General features: G+C 49.0%; 1 protein-coding gene across 1 annotated transcript in view; it reads right to left on the bottom strand.

Moving 5' to 3' along the window:
- The window catches only part of DCDC2C (doublecortin domain containing 2C), a 110,979-nt gene that overhangs the window by 61,479 nt on the left and 33,218 nt on the right, over positions 1-16,282 (bottom strand). The window contains exons 4-6 of the mRNA XM_044918902.1: positions 14,417-14,545; positions 9,955-10,092; positions 7,176-7,218 (exon numbers count right to left, since the gene is read on the bottom strand). Of these exons, the coding sequence (XP_044774837.1) occupies positions 7,176-7,218; positions 9,955-10,092; positions 14,417-14,545 (310 nt within the window). The remainder of the gene's footprint in view (positions 1-7,175; positions 7,219-9,954; positions 10,093-14,416; positions 14,546-16,282) is intronic.

Here is a 16,282-nt window from a genome sequence, read left to right as displayed (position 1 = left end):
ACTTAACAACTGAGCCACCCAGGTGCCCCAAAAATCACTGTTTTCAACACCTACAAAACTATTCCCACTGGAACCTCTGAGCAAGGCACAGCATCTCTGATAAAAGGATATTAAACATGTGGTAGGTTTGTTTTGGACTGAGATAAAGGGAAACTCAGATGGTCCCAAAAAAAAATCTGCAGACAGTAATGACCGAGCAGGAGGGGATCACAGTGGAAGATGAGCTAATTCTGAGCATCATCCCAGCTCCGTCCCAAAAACTCTTCATAATACAAACCACCTTTCCAGTTTTCCTGTTTTCTGTCTTTACTGAACACAGGCAGAACTATATAAATCAAGATTTCTCCTGAGCTCTCTATGGCACCTCCCTATAACATCAGTATATTTATGAGGCAAACGACCGGCTGTTTTATCCTTGCAGAAATTAAAGTGTATAAAATAATCCCGCAACCAAATACAAGAACCAAGTGAAATCTTTCTACCTACTTCAACGGGCTTTCCTAAAAGTTGAAATCATGCTCATACGTATAGGAAACAGATCTTGGCAAAACTGGTCTTAGAAACAGAACACAGGGCGCGCTGCTTGTGTTTTGGGGGCAGCTGGGGGTTGGGATTCATCTATTTCTTGCAACCATTTTCCTGATCCTCAGCCTCTATGACAAGACACCCTGTATTTACTGTTACCGCTGAAGTACTAGCCGAAGGACAGTGACACAGGAAGAGTCCCACCCTCCTCACAAGGACACAAAGCAACCCTGATGCAGAGCAAAGCACACAGCAAAAGCCAAGACCGTTGCAGCCTGGCCACCGGCCACCGGCCACCGGCCCCGCCACGAGGAGATGAGCTGGTCCACACCGACCTGGAAGGGTGCCCACACAGAGCTTCGGGCCGGCGAGACGGCAGATGAAGAGCACCCGTAAGTTCAATAAATTGATTTCATTGTTTAATCTCATACCTTACCAATGTACCTGATGGGAATGCGAGTTTCTACAAGCTCCTTATTTCTACGACATCCAGTGAAACCCAGAGCCACACTGGTTTGGCTTCTCGTCAATCTGAGCCTGAGCCGTGGTTTGGGGCCGTCTGTCTCCTCAAGGACAGCCTGACCTTGTTCACCTGCACACCCATTTCTCTTCTTCCCCTTCATCCTGTGCCCCCAGCACTGAGGGCAACCTCCATGTGTGGTGACTTATTTAGGATGGTTATTGCTTACGTCTCACCACTAGAATGCTGGAAGCTCCACGGGGCTAGAGATGTTTGTCTAATGATGAATTCCCAGAGCCCGGAGCCGGGCGGCACAGAGAAAGCTCTCAGTAAATACTTGCCCAGTGAGTAAGTGAACGGTGCTGGTATGAATCTCATCCCCCTGTGCCTTTCAGATGCTCACAGGAGCTGTCACAACTTGAGGATGGTGTCCAAGTGCCTCAGCTCAGTGCTGTGACCTTTCAGTCTAAGCCCGCCTACATTCCCAGTCTATTTCCTGCTCAGGCTTTGCCCACCTTCTAGCTCATCTCCACCTGCGATGCCCTTCCTCCCTGCCTTCCAATCCCAGGGCAAGCTGAGCTTAGAGTCCCTATGCCACGTTCCTGGAACACCTGCATGTCATCACCAGAACACAGGCCCTGCCCTTTGCATTCCTGGGTCCAAGCAAACAGTGACCTCCCAACACAGACCCATGCCCAATGAAGTAATCCCAACAGTTGCTTAGTAAATCTTTGCTGATCTCTTGAACTGCGTAAGAAGATGTGGGGGAAAGTAGGAAAAGAAGAATAGGACAAAGACAGGGGAAGGGTTGGGGTGCATGGGTGGCTCAGTGGGTTAAGCATCTGCCTTCAGCTCAGGTCATGATCCCAGGGTCCTGGGATCAAGCCCCGCGTCAGGCTCCCTGTTCAACAGGAAGCCTGCTTCTCCCTCTGCCTCTGCCTCTCCCCCCTGCTCATGGGCTCTCTCTCTCAAATGAATAAATGGAATCTTAAAAAAGAAAGACCGGGGAAGGGTTGCCGGAGTGCAGGGTATGGGAGGTGCAGGGTCGGCTACACCGTTGGCCCAGCCTGCCTTCCCACACCCATGAGGTGACCTCTACACGCCCTGCTGTCCCAACCTGCCTGGGACACCCCAGGTGTTTCTCCAGAGCCACCACCTCCTCAGATGCTGGTCCTGCTCCTATGTCACTGTGTCCCACACAGAGGAGCCCTCGTCCACACTCCCAGCCCCACGACCATGCACCTGCAGCTTCTGCCCACCAGCTCCCCACTGGCCTGCGCTCCCCAAGGGCAGGACGGGGCCGCCTTCACCTTTACACAACGTTTGCCATGCAGTGGACACTGCGTGCCTCTCATTGTCAGAGCCACACAGATTTACAGTGTTTCTCAGACACAACAGATTGAGCAGGAAAACAGAGAATCTGTGGCTTCCCCACACAAGGAAACGTCTAGGCATCACTGCTGTCCCCACTCCTCCCTGCCCTGAGTCCCGAGTCCGAAATCAACGCGAGTGCCCTACAAAGGTGTCAGGTGCTACTTTTCCATTTCATTAATCTTTTCCGCCATTAAAAACATTCTCAGGAAACATACCCGAGGCACACTGTGTTCATTTCTCTGCAGTGCTGTGGGGACTATCATTTTTCTCTGGAGCCTATTTCATTCGATCTAGCCGAACTTCAATGCTGTTGTAACAGATAGTCTTGCTCAGGCACATGAAATGCAGCCCCCCAAGGTAATGTGGATGAAGTAGAGAGTTTGTCTAGTGGAGGAACAGCAACCACCTAGCTGAGTTCAGAGTCGGGCCACTCCCAGGAGGAAAGCCAGCGCTGCACGCTGAAGACCTCCACCAGCTTCCGGAGTGAATGTCCTGCTTCCAAGTGGGCCAGGGTCCGCCATCAGAGAACCAGGCCCTATGCCAAGCATTAATAAAGTGGAACATTAGCTGACATTTGAACCTGACTGTTGCCTCTTCAGGCCACTAGGAGGAGACACAAATGCAGCCTTGGATGGTGTGTGATACTGCTACGGTCTTGATGTTATTAGCTGCAAGTGTCAGCTCCAACACACTTGTTCCACGCTGCACTTTACAGTTCAGTCCTGGTCATTAAAGTGTGGGTGTCCCGTGGTGTGCATCTCTCTGACTGTTTCACACCCGTGTGCACACAAAAGCACACACAGGCGCCTTTAATTTGTCAATGTTTTATCTCCTGTTCGTTTCTGTTCACTACCGACATTTGCACTCTATGCCCAAAAGAGAAGTAGGTAATATTAACATTCTGGTTGTGGATGTGATATAAATACAATGCTTATTAATTATTTACTGACATTTTACAGAGCCTTGCACATTAAAATATTCATTTTAATATAGGAAAGCTGTTTTAAACATTTATTAAATTGGCCTCACTTCCTTGGAAAGTAATAGATCCAAAGTCACGGTAAATGAGTTGCTGAAAACTGAATCTTATCTAACGAAATAAGAATAGGTTCACTCAGTTAATTTCCTAGGACTCAACAGTCACGGCTCAAGTTAATGGACACCTGGAGCCCCAGCGGCTTCTCCAACATTCCCACATCTACAGTCACCCAGACATCTGTGCTCCTGGCCATTATGTTTCTTCTCATTTCATGGAATCAAATGCCATGAATCATAAGACACGTGGTTATTTTACATGTCGCTAAGAAACAAAGCAAATTACCAGCTAAACTATGTCACATGGCTTCCCTGTTACCTGGAAGTTCTGTTTTCTACTAAACAGCCCTTTCAGAACTTTTAGACACAGATTTTTATCACATAGCACATCTGGATGTAAAGCAAGAGAACAAGGCCACAGAAATAAATTGCTCGACTCCTCTCAAGATTCTACACCCAGAGTCGGGCTCTTTTGAGCCATTTCTGCATTGGAGCTGAGTATGTCTGTGCTTTGCCAGGCAGTGTGGACAGAGCGCACCACTATGATCTCTGGAATTTTCTTCCAAGCTGCTCCGCACATTTCGAGGCTGGTGCTTTCTTGCCTGGAGCACGGGAAGCAAGCCTTCTGCATCTGCCTCAGTAATAAGACGTGGTGGACGAATGTGGCAGAGTGCTTCCTGGCCACCAAACCCCCTCTCTGGATGCAGATGAGGTGTGCATATCGACTGCATGCCTCCACTAAGGGAGGGTCTCTTTCTCTACCTCCCGGAACCTTGCAACCACAGGGACGATGACCAGCACCAACGTCCAGACGTGCTCCTAAAGCCAGCCTAGACCTTGCAGCCCAGCAACCCCTGCAGCTAAACGCAGCCTGTAAGGAAGCCTGGTGCAACTGGCCCAAGACCCACCCAGCCAACACGCAGGACATAGACAAATAATAAAACATCTCTGTGTTAATCCCCTAGGGCATGGCTCGTTACACTGTAATAGATTACTGAGCCTGTATCTTCAGCTGCACACAGTAACTTCCTTTCTCAGGTTCATAAAAGAGTTGGTTGTTCCTTTGGAAAAATATAAAGAATTAAAGAATGTACTCCACTAGCATAAAATTGCTGTTCTTTGTACCTTTCTGGGAATATAATTTTTCACTTCGATTCTGAATCATATCAACATCATCTTGAGGACTTGCAGCAACGACGCTCAACACGTGTAGCATGCCAACCATGCACACACCTCAGCTGAAGAGACGGGCTCACCGTGACGACAGCGAAACCACACATGACCGCTAACAGCAGCAGTCAGAGGCCATCTACGTAGGAGGCACCCCACTTCCCACAGAAAACAAATCAAAGAAGTTTAGTAAGAGACGTGGAAAGCCTAGCACACGCACATAAAGAAGCAATCGTACTTACCATAATATGGTTGCTGTGACTAATTCTAAAACCCAGCCTCAAAAAATAAAATAAAACAAAACAAAACAAATTAAAATAAAATAAAACCCAGCCTCATGCAGCCAGAGAAGCCTGGGCTAGTTTTCATCCTCAAAAATGCACCTGTTCTTCACATGGGGCAAAAGTTTATAAGTACTGAATTCTCAGCTCAACATACCAAGTAGACCTCCACACGGGGAACAATGAATAAGGTAAAATACCTTGACAGGCATTAACACAACAAACGCAGAGATTTTACATCAACCTTTGTTAAAATCAATACCTGTTGTATTCTTTTAGGAATTCCCGTTTTTTCTGGAATAAAATGTGTTTGCTCTGTTGTTACATGCCTTGTCATACATCATGGAATATTTTCAATCATAGATTTATTTTTTCTAAAATAACACTCTTTATTTGCATTGCAGGGTATGCATGTTTGTGATGATTCCGTTTAAAGATTCTTAATGTTATGTATCATCCTTAAAACCTGTTAACTTCCCAGTGATCACTTTCCAAAAGAGAAGAGAAAGAACTATAGGCGATATCAGAACAAACATGTCCCAAATTTTAGACCAAATAGAACAAATATTTAATAAAAGGAAAAGAAAACACTATCCCTACCTATCAGGACCCAGAGTCAGAACAACATAATGAAATGAGGACATAACAAAATGACCTCGGACTCCTGGCTCCGTTCTCTATGCTCAGAGGCTTCCCACACCATTAAAATATGGGATTCCAAGGTTGTACCACTCAGGCTAAGTTTCAACATTCAAACTCAGTGCCCACAGCTGAGAAAACTCTGTACATCCACGTTGGCTCCTTCTCCACCTGGAACATCTGCCCCCTTCTCTGAGCCACGTTAGGACCTGTGCCCCATTTGTGGATCTCCATGGGTCGATTACCCTTTCCTGCAAACCATCACCCTATGCATGAGACTCATTCACACAAACGTTTTATCATGAAACAAGTCTGTGTCGTCTGATCACACGCGATGAAGCTCATCCTTAGGGCAGAATCGTGTCTATTGGTTCTGTGTTCTCGACGGTTCTCGTTCACTCATTCACCCAACAAACGCTTAATACTAAAGGCGATCCATAGAGAAAGAAAACTGAAAATAAATAAGATGATCATTCAGCTCAGGAAGTTACCAAAATAACCAGAGTCAATTCAGAAAAACCTTGACGCCAAAGCCAGACAAGGACCACATGAAGAAGCAGCACTGGAGACGAATCTCATTATGAATAGACACGCAAAAATCCCTCACAAAATTGAGCAAAGTGTATTCCGAAGAGCATTTTTTAGCAGTAGGGCTTTTTCAGTGAAGGTGGTAGGATGAGGACTGCAGTTGTGAGCTCAGGGTAGAGTCAGGTCAGCTGTGTCATTACCTCCAGCGACACTGAGCTCCTTCAGTGCAAGTGTGGACAGGCAAGGGGCTGGGCTCATCCAAGGCTGGACTCTTGCCAGGCAAATACTGGGGTGGTTCAGAGGGTAAGGAAGCCAAAGTATTTCCAAGACAGTGGCTAAGATGGCAGTTACGAAATCTGAACTGCACCAGGAGAAAAGCCACGTCGAGGGCTGGCCGTGAGATGTTGGGAAAGAATAGGTCAATACGTGGGGGGGGGTGTCAATATGTGGCTGATGAGCCTCCAGAGGGAGGTGCCTGAGCAAAGGGGCTAAAAGCTGGGGACGGGCAGAGAGTAGGCGCTCAACAGCTTTCCTGAATGAATAGTAATGTCAGGGAGCCACTGAAACAGCGTTTTTATAAGATGGGTGGGGGTATGTGGTCATCACACACACGGGCGGTAAGACCCGTATGGCCGCCAAGATCTGGCTTCTGCCTGCCTTCCCAGGCCCGTATCCTGACACTTGCTGGCCGCTCTTCTCGTGCTGTGTCACACCACATGCAGATAAGCACACACACAGTGAGCGCTTCCCACCTCTGCACCTGACGTGCCCCCTCCCTGCTGCCCCCAGGCCCAGGGCGGCCACACCAGGCTTGGCCCCTCTCCCTCCTGTCTGTCCCTATGCTCTGAGCCACGTCTCGTGGCTGCACACACAGCCCGGAAGCTCCGGGCCCCACCGCCGGGGCTGGCCTGGGGGCGTCCTTGTCACGTGTCCCCAAGCACCGTTCTCATCTTCACTGTGTGAAAAGGACTTACTGGGGTTTTTTTTAGAGAGAAAGAGCATGAGCAGTCAAGGGCAGAGGGAGAGAGAGAATCCCAGGCAGGTTCCACACTCAGCACGGAGCCCAACATGGGGCTCGATCCCAAGAGACCATGACCTGAGCCAAAATCAAGAGTCAGACGCCGAACCAACAGAGCCACCCAGGCACCCCGAAAAGGACTTACTTTTTTCTTTCTTCGTGAGTATTTCTCGATGTCTGCATACTTTCTGAAAGACAAAAGAGTCAGCTATAAATCTGCAAAAGTCAGCCAAAAAACATCTTTCTAAAATTGTAGGCTGTAGCCTTGGCTTTCAGGAGGGCAAGGCCCCGTGGAAGGCCCATCCAGTACCCCCTTCATCAGGAGCTCACATCAACGGCATTTCCCCGCCTCAGAACGGAAGGGGCCCCCACTGAGGTTGGCTCAGTCTCCTTCCTCAAGACCTTGGAAAGTCCGATGGATTTCCATTTCTATCAGGGTGAGTGGCACCATGTTTACAGGCACCTTCTGCCCTGAAGCTTGTATACGGTCGTGGGGGGACATCCTAACACGTTTGAGGTTTCGGGCAGTTGACAGTCACTCACACAAACACAGGTTTTTCATGCAACTCTCACAGGGACCCGTGGTACATGCGTCCTGCTCTCCCTGGGCTGGAGAGGAAGCACGGCTCAGGGACATGAGGGTTTAGTCAATGCCGCACCCTGACCAGTGGAAGAACAGAGACTCCAAGCCCATCCAAAATCCAGCCCAGCCTCCTCCCACCACTGACAGACCCCTTGTCTAACTGCCACCTTTTGCTCTGATGCGGCCCGGGATGCACACCCCACTCCTAATTCTTCTGTATGGGGGCTGAACCCGCCGGTGCTACGCACGGGGCGGAACGCTCTGGCACCCCGCTCTCCAGCAGAAGGGCACCTCCCGGGTCCACATCGTGGGTGGGGAACAGACTTCAGTCTCTTAGCAACTCTGTGGACTCGTTTCCTCTTTGGTGAGGGAGAAAGGTATTTAAGCAACCAATAGACCCGGTTCAGGGTTCAACACATGAACAGGTGACAGGGAAAAACAAAACACATGGAGAGCCAGGGGCTCGTGTGGGGAGCAGGGGACATGGGAGCAGAGAGGGCCGTGCATCTCAGCTCAACAGCCCCTAAGGTATTTCTACCCACCATGCAGTTAGGACAATCAGCAATGAATTAGCAAGTGGATAAAATCAGGAAATAGCCCTGCTTGCCAGGCATGTGGCAGGACCCCAATCTAACCATCGGCTGTGGGGTCATTGTCTATGGACAGGACAAAAGAAGCCATTCTCTGCCTCAAAGTAGAAACCCTAACAGCAGGTGAGTGCAAACAGATATCTCCCGGGAGGTGTCTCAGCTTCCCAGGCTCTGGGCCAGGGAACTTACGGGGTGCATGCAGGTGAAACCATCTGACGAACACTGACACCTCTTTTTCTTTGCTCAAGATAATGACCATGAGAAGCGTGGTGGAGAAGCAGCTGCAGGGAAGGTCCCTGACAGGCCCTCACATAGTTGCTATGACTGCACGTAGTTCAAACACAGCCATGGGGCTGAGCAGTCAAGGCTGCAAAATCCCACCATCAGCAGGAAACCGCTCCTCCCAGCCAGCCCTGGAAATCAGGAGCTCCCTCGGGGCAGGAACGGGGACTGGGTGCCCAAGTCACACACCGCGTCCCACAGCCTCCTAGAAGGAGGGCTACGTGTACATTGCAGGGAGGCGCCTGACACCCAAGTACCAAAATAGGGAGGAGCAGAGCCCCGCCTTCCAGGGCAGGTGACAAAGGGCGTGGCTGGCAGCGCACAGTCCCCCGGGGCTCACGGTCTGCTGGCAGGCATATCCAAGGCGGTCTGCCTGTCATCCCACAGGACCCAGAGGCAAAGAAATCAGACTCAGCCCTAATACCGGGGCTTTAATCTGGGACAAAAATCAAGGATTTGGATCAGTACATACCGCTGAACTCCACAGTCTTGCAGGTCACCTCCTTCCTGACCCTGGCCCACCACTGAACCTGGACACCCAGTATGGACACAGAGGAGCCCATTAGGAGCTGCAGCTGCTGAGGGCCCCAGACTAATAACCACCAAAGTCTCTCTAAGGAAGGACCAAGTGCAATTGTGCCCTGGGAACGTAAGTCAGACCACCTCATCAGGGGACTTCAAGGTCCTTGAATGGTGAGAACTGCAGATGGACAGAGTCCACACCTGTCTATGTGAGCATCCATGCAGGACTCTGGGCAAGCAGGTCAGGGCCCAATGCTGGGCTGTTCTTCACAGTAAAGCCACTGGGCGTCCCTCAGGCAGGAGCCCACAGGAGAACATTATGCACTAATCACAAGAACTTGGCCAAATTCAGATGGCAAGCAGGAGAGTGAGCAAACTGCCCCAGGAAGGGACAGCCAACCTTCTAGTTCTCTGGACAGGAGGGGGACTCCGCCAATGCTTTCATCTTCCTTGTAGACGTTCCCGCAAGTGCACAAATACACACACCGTGGTGCAGCCCGTTAGCCTGGGCCAGGATCCACTATAACCATCACCACTGGTTTCATCAGTAGGGCCCGCCACCCCACACCAACTCCGGAGTCCAGGTCAGGGGAAGCCGGCCAAAGGAAGAAAACAGAACGAGGCGCTGGATGGAGGCTGGGCTACCACGACTGTGTGCCGGGGCCAATGTGTTTTGCAGGCTGAGGCTCTTTCTGTCTGAGACCCCCAGTGTCCCCCCACCGGCAGTTCGCTCAACACAAGGGCTCACTGTCCTTGTGACAACATCACACAACAGGGGTCCTCGTGCCTCACTGTGAAAATCCAAAACTGTGTCCTATATAAAATGAGAATATCAAGTTTCACTCCAGAAAAACAGCCAAGAGCTGAACAGGCTGTACTTGGGGGCGGTACTGGGGGAAAAGGCAAACTCTACCAACTCGGGAGGGAAAGGTAAGAAATGTGCTCACTGTTGGACCTCACTGGGCACCTTGGAGGATTTCCAGTAAGGGAAATATTTGAAGGTCTCCAGTCCTGCGGCAACATAGAAGTGGTTGTCTTGCAGATCCTTTGAGTTGTCCAAGAGATGCCCATTCATGGTAAATAATCTGTGAACAGAGCAAGAAGCGGCTGGAGACTTCAAGCAGTGAAATCAGGGCTGGGGGCATTTCTGCAGACAATATGACCGGGATGTGGGCTACCGGCGCGCACTGAAAGCGTAGGAAAGCGTAATCCAAATGGGCGAATTAAAGCCCATCGGAGCTGCCCTTCCAAGGTTAGGCTTGTTTTCCATTTTTAGGTTTTTTAATTAAAGTATATTTTTAATTATGTACAAGTACTCAGAGGCCCTTGAGAACATTTTAAGCTCTTGGTTGGTGTTCAATTAATTTTAATAACAGTAAAAATTAATACAAATTGGCTTATATTGTTATAACAATACCTGGAAAACAGAGTGGTATTTTATTAGCAAATAATACGCCTTTTTATAAGCACCAAAAGACTAATATTTGTCTCCCTTTTATTCTGTACTCTTTTTTGGCAAGTATTCATTCACTCATTCATTCATGTAAGAAATGATTCAATTCACTCAGTGTTGAGCATCTTTATGCACTGGACAACGAGGTGGGCACTGTGTTGGATATAACTATGAGTAAGGAAGTCACTGCTACCCCCAAAGTCAGGGTTTGTACACAAACCTATAAACCAAATATGACCAGCGAAGGGCAAAGATCCAGACTTCCAAGAGGAGGAAAACCGGACTCAAGTGTAGGCCTCACAGAGGCGGGGGCAAGCCGTGGGGTGAGGAGGGTGGGAGGTTTCCTCATGGGAAGACGGGTAAAGCCATCTGGGGTAGCAGGAGGGGCCTGGGCCAAAGGCCAGAATGCAGGGGTTGACTCTCACTGAAGGGGAAAGGCACACACAGAACTTGCACAGAGAATTCTGGAGCCTAGAATATTCTAGGGAGAGGAATTGATCATTGAGTTCACCACAGTGATGGGAGACTGCCATGGGAGAGCAGAGAAGAGCTAGGTGCCAGCAACAGTCAGCAGACCGTCGTGGACGCACCACGCCGACGCAGCTGCTGGAGGAAGGAGCCCGGCCCGTGACAGGAGGCTCGGGCTGCCACAACAAGGGTGTGCAAGGCCATCAGGAGTCAGAGCAGCGATCTCCAGACTGGGAAGAGGAGAAGGGCACGCTGAGGAGGTCAAAGCCACCGAACCGTTCTCCCCCCCCCCCCATCAGTCCTTCTCAAACCTTAGTGCCAGAACCACCTGGAAGGCTTGCTGACACGCAGACAGCCGGGCCCCGCCCTTAGGGCCTCCGGTTCCGTGAGCCTAGGATGAGGCCGGAACACTCATGTCTAACAAGTGCCCAGCTTACCCCGCCGCTGCCGCCGCTGCTCTGGGAGCCCCGTGAGAATGGCCACCTTAGACCAGCCCTGGAGCAACGAGAAGACCTTCCGGACAGGCGACCACAGGGAGAAGCCCCCGGAGAGCCACGTGGGCAGCAGGTGGCCGCGACAAGGAGCACAACATTGGGAACTCTGTTCCCCTCCTGCCGTGGCCCCTGTCCTGGGACACTCGGTGCGTCACCGCACTGGAGGACCCAAACAGCTAGTGCAAGCATCCCCAGGGGTAAGTCGGGGAGGCACAGAGGCCGGCAGCAGGCAAGGGGGGAGGGAGGCAGATGCGACCGAGGGGCAGCCAGGCCGTGCGGGCTGGAGGATGGTGTCCCCTCCTCTGGCGCTGGCCATCGAGGCTCCACCATGGAACGTTTGGTGCAGCCCCCAGAAGCAGAAGTGTTGGAGCAGATGGACCAAGAATTTAATACAAACATGAAAAATACTGTAAATGAAATAAGAGGAGAAGTTACCAATATGAAACAACAAGAAAGCATAAAGAAGAAACAAGCAAAAATACGGATGTGAATACTGAGTGATGGAGACGAGGCGCCCAGCAGAAGAGATACAGACATGGCTCGAGCCGCTGTTGGGAGGACAAAACTGACAGGGTCTCCCAGAGGCAAGCGGCATGAGAAACAACATGTATAAGAGAAAAGCCGGGAAAGGAGGATGAGGAGGCGTGCCAACAGCCCAAAAATAAGAATCTCAAAAAAAAACCTAAACGTAGAAAGGGAGAAAAATGTATAGGAATAATGAAGATGCATTTCACAGGATTAAAGAAAGAGGGAGGACCTCAAATTGAGTCAATAGGCGTCAAAAACGAGAGACCACCAGAAAACTCACATGTGGGCACATTAGGGAGACATCCAGGAATGCACACGAGCGTCCAGAAGGGCTCTCCCCGGAGGAGCAGGGAGCAAAGGGGTCAGAGCCGCACCGACGGCCCAACACAAGGAAGTGATGTTTTCAAAACCTGAAAGGAAAGAACTTTGAAGCTAGCATGGAAATGGGAAGGCCCGCTAAAATACCGTCGCACTGACTCACACCGAGAGCATCTCTACAGGAAGGAGCTAAATGAAAGGAAAAGCAACTCCAGGAGACGCCACGAGGCATCACGTGGAGCAGGGTGACCACGCACCTCGGCACAGTTTGGGTTGTCATTAAAAAAAAGTTAGATCAAAGAAATCCTACTTGGGATAATCCAAAATTCAAACTGTGGATCACAAGCACCGTGACGGGGTTGTTGAGCGGGAGGCCAAGGAGCTGGAGGAGATGGAGTCTGGGTTTGGTTCTGGGGCCCAGGAGAATCTTGGCTCCATCAGCAGAAACAAGGAAGGGGATGCATGAGCGGACAGCTCAGGTGGAGGGAGGTGGATGCAGGGAATGAGCTCTCAACAGTGCCAGATCTGGAGGGAAAAAGGGCCCTGGAAAAGCTCAAGTCAAATGTCCCAGACACACCGAAAGAGCTTCAGGGCTTCCCCCAGCAACGGGAGCCTTGCAAGGACGAGATTCGTTGCTTGTATGTTTGCTTGAACGTCTGTTCTCAGGTTAAGTGTTCTTTTCACGCAGTGATGAGAACAAATAAACTTACCCTTTGTACTTCCAGCATTTCTTTCATTCCTAAGCTCTGCACCTTTTCTAAATTCAACCATAAAGAATTGGTTGATTAGATTGATTGATTAGAAAAAATCAAAAGCTTATTAATCTAATGTCCTATTTTCCCACTGAACATCCTGTTTCCTTGCCTGCTTTGCCTCTGCCATTTCACATGTGATACGTGTGATTAATTCTACCACTGCTTCCGGCTCCTTCCAAAAGCTCACACAAGTCAGTCTGCTCCGCACAATGATGGGCTCTTTGTTTGAGAGTAACACACTGATATTTATAACTGCGTTCTGGAATCATCTGGGCACCCACAGTACTGACTTTTAGGTACCCTCTGACTTCCCCAGCACGTGTAGGGTCATGTGGTGACTCACCACCCTAACTAGATTAACGACTACCCCACAGCTCTACGTGCCCAACAGCTGATGTCCCGCTCACAAGATAGGCTCAGTCTTCATCATTGGTGCCACAATTGTTGATTGTAAATCAATCGTTTACATTTGAATTTATCCCCCAAGAGAGATAACTGACAGCAAGTGAAATAGGAGTAATAAATGTTTTGGCTCTTCTACCCCAATGCCTACCACCTGGGGACCATCACTGTCCGTAAAGATGATACTTCCAACAATCAGCATCATTCCACATCTCTGCCTTTTCAACTCTGAAAGTTTGTGTCTTCCCTACACTTTCTCAGCCCACTCCCACGCAAGACTTTGGGCCTTCTCATCCCCAGCGGTGTTCCCAATATTGAAGCCTTAACCTTTCTTTCTGCAGCCTGCCAGCCTGGCTGCTCCCACAGCTCCCTCCTTGTGGCCCACTGATCCACACCAGGCCCGTGGTCTAAGTCCACCAACCTGTCTCGGGATTCACTCCCACAACCAGCCATGGCTACCCCGCCTCCCCCCATCCCCCTGGCCACCTCACCTCTGTCCCCCCTCTGTCCACCCCACCTCTGTCCACCCCACCTCTCCCCATCCCCATGTCCTCATTCACCCATTCACCACACCTAGCACATGGCAGATGTTCAATAAACTGTGTTGAATGAAAAATGAAACAAATTGGTTAAAAATAAGTACGGGGGGGGGGTGCACCTGGGTGGCTCAGTTATTAAGCGTCTGCCTTCGGCTCAGGTCATGGTCCCAGGGTCCTGGGATCGAGTCCCACATCGGGCTCCCTGCTCAGTGGGAAGCCTGCTTCTCCCTCTGCCTGCCCCTCCCCTGCTTGTGCTCTCTATCTCTAATAAATAAATAAAATCTTTTAAATAAATAAATAAAAATAAAAATAAGTATGGTAAAAAGACAGTAAATATTGTCTGTTCCAAAGAATTAAAATCAGAGTTAATGATGTAGGGTTGGAGGCCTTGCTGGTCCAGAGAGGACATTCCCACGCTGTGACCCGGTCTCCCCCAGGTGACAGAGCCTTACTTTCGCACGCCTCCTAGAGGGAAGACTTTCTCCCCAATCATGGCCAGCACACTATTCCATTCCATCAGACTGAATTTGGGTATGATAATTTTTACAGGTGGGATAAATAGTCTTCCATTTGTGAAAACACTGTAAGAATAAAAAAAAAAAAGCGTTCATTAGTGCCTTACACTTGAGGGGAAACATTGGAAATTCAAAGAGAGCCCTCTAATTCCAGAACTATAAGCTGCATGCGATGGACCAGGCGGCCCTCACACACACAGCCTGACCCGCGAGGACCGTCACCAAGCAGCTCAATGCTGAAAGCCTGGGGACACAGCAATACTGCAGGGAGGCATCTTTTCGTAGACTATCAAATGCCCAGATGAACAGGACACAACTCCACTTTTTACATAATATGCTTCCACTGTGGTGAGTAAAATGGAAGAAAATTGTGCCCATTTGGCAAACAAAGGGAGAATTTTGCCTTTAAAAGTGCAGTTATTTTCCCTTCCCACGGAGCCAAGATAGCGTCCCAAAGGAAATAATGTGCAATCCTCCAAAAAGATAACAGAAACCATTGATTTCACTTTTGCAGTCTTAAGGCAGCTTCACCATGATCCCAGCGGGTTTATTTTATTTTTTTCTGTGTCGGGCAGGGGGCCAGCCGTGGGGAGAGCACTCGGTGCAAAGTTCTACTGTGAATGAGGCCCTGCCACCTGGTGTAAGTCTAGAAGTAATAAATAGTATTTAACATTAAGGAGCTCAATTTTACAACTCTAGTTTTCAATTTTTTACATTATTATTTATGGTTACTGTTGTTTTATTGTTGTTGTTTTTCCTACAATGTAAATAATTTAAAATTGGATGAATACGTCTTTTTCTTTCAGAGCAAATATAAACTTTAATTCGTTTGTGCAAAATACAAAGAATCGGTTTTCTTTCCCAATGCTCTGTGGCAAGGGGCTTCCAATCCATGCAGAGATCACCTTCTTCTATATGTAAAATACTGCCCCAAAATAAACCCTACAAAAGATTCTGTGCAAGTTATATGACAATGCATTTATGTGATAGCACTCCTACAATAAAGATTTGCTATAATGTTTCCATCGCTTGGCTTTCCTAAATGTTTTCCAAAAGTCTTTCCAAACATAGATTACTACTAGGAATAAAAGAGAAGTGTTTAAACAAGGTCACACTGGGCACCTGGGTGGCTCAGTCGTCAAGCATCTGCCTTCGGCTCAGGTCATGATCCCAGGGTCCTGGGATCGAGCCCCGCATCGGGCTCCCTGCTCCGCAGGAAGCCTGCTTCTCCCTCTCCCACTCCCCCTGCTCGTGTTCCCTCTCTCACTGTGTCTCTGTCAAATAAATAAATAAAACCTTTAAAAAAAAAATAGACAAGGTCATGCTGTACTTTTGTCTAAATTTTTAAAGATACTTAACATGCACTCTTATCCTGAGTGTGGGGAAATAGGCACTCTTATGAACTGAACTGTGTCGCCCCCCCCAAACTGTGGCAGTGCCAGCAGACTAACACACACACACACACACACACACACACACACTGGAGCTGTTGATAAAAGTGTCACGCTCTCCCTCAAGGGCGAGCTGGTCACATAGACTGAGGAAATCTGCAGTCAAATGCTCTACCACTGAGCTATACCCCCTAGACTGAGGAAATCTGACTGGTGAAGTCCAACCCATGGAAATGAAATAGATTCATATATAAAGACGTTTCCCATAGGATTATTTATAGAAACAAAAATATGAAAAGCACCTATGTATCCAGGTACTGAGAAATGGTCAAATAAACTGTGACACAGCCGTACAATAACACATTATGCAGCAGTTTAAAATTGTTTATGCAGGATTTGTATTTACAGGGGG

Source organism: Neomonachus schauinslandi, chromosome 10, assembly GCF_002201575.2.
Source record: "Neomonachus schauinslandi chromosome 10, ASM220157v2, whole genome shotgun sequence".
NCBI classification, from domain to species: Eukaryota; Metazoa; Chordata; class Mammalia; order Carnivora; family Phocidae; genus Neomonachus; species Neomonachus schauinslandi.
This window is presented reverse-complemented; position numbering and strand designations above follow the sequence as displayed.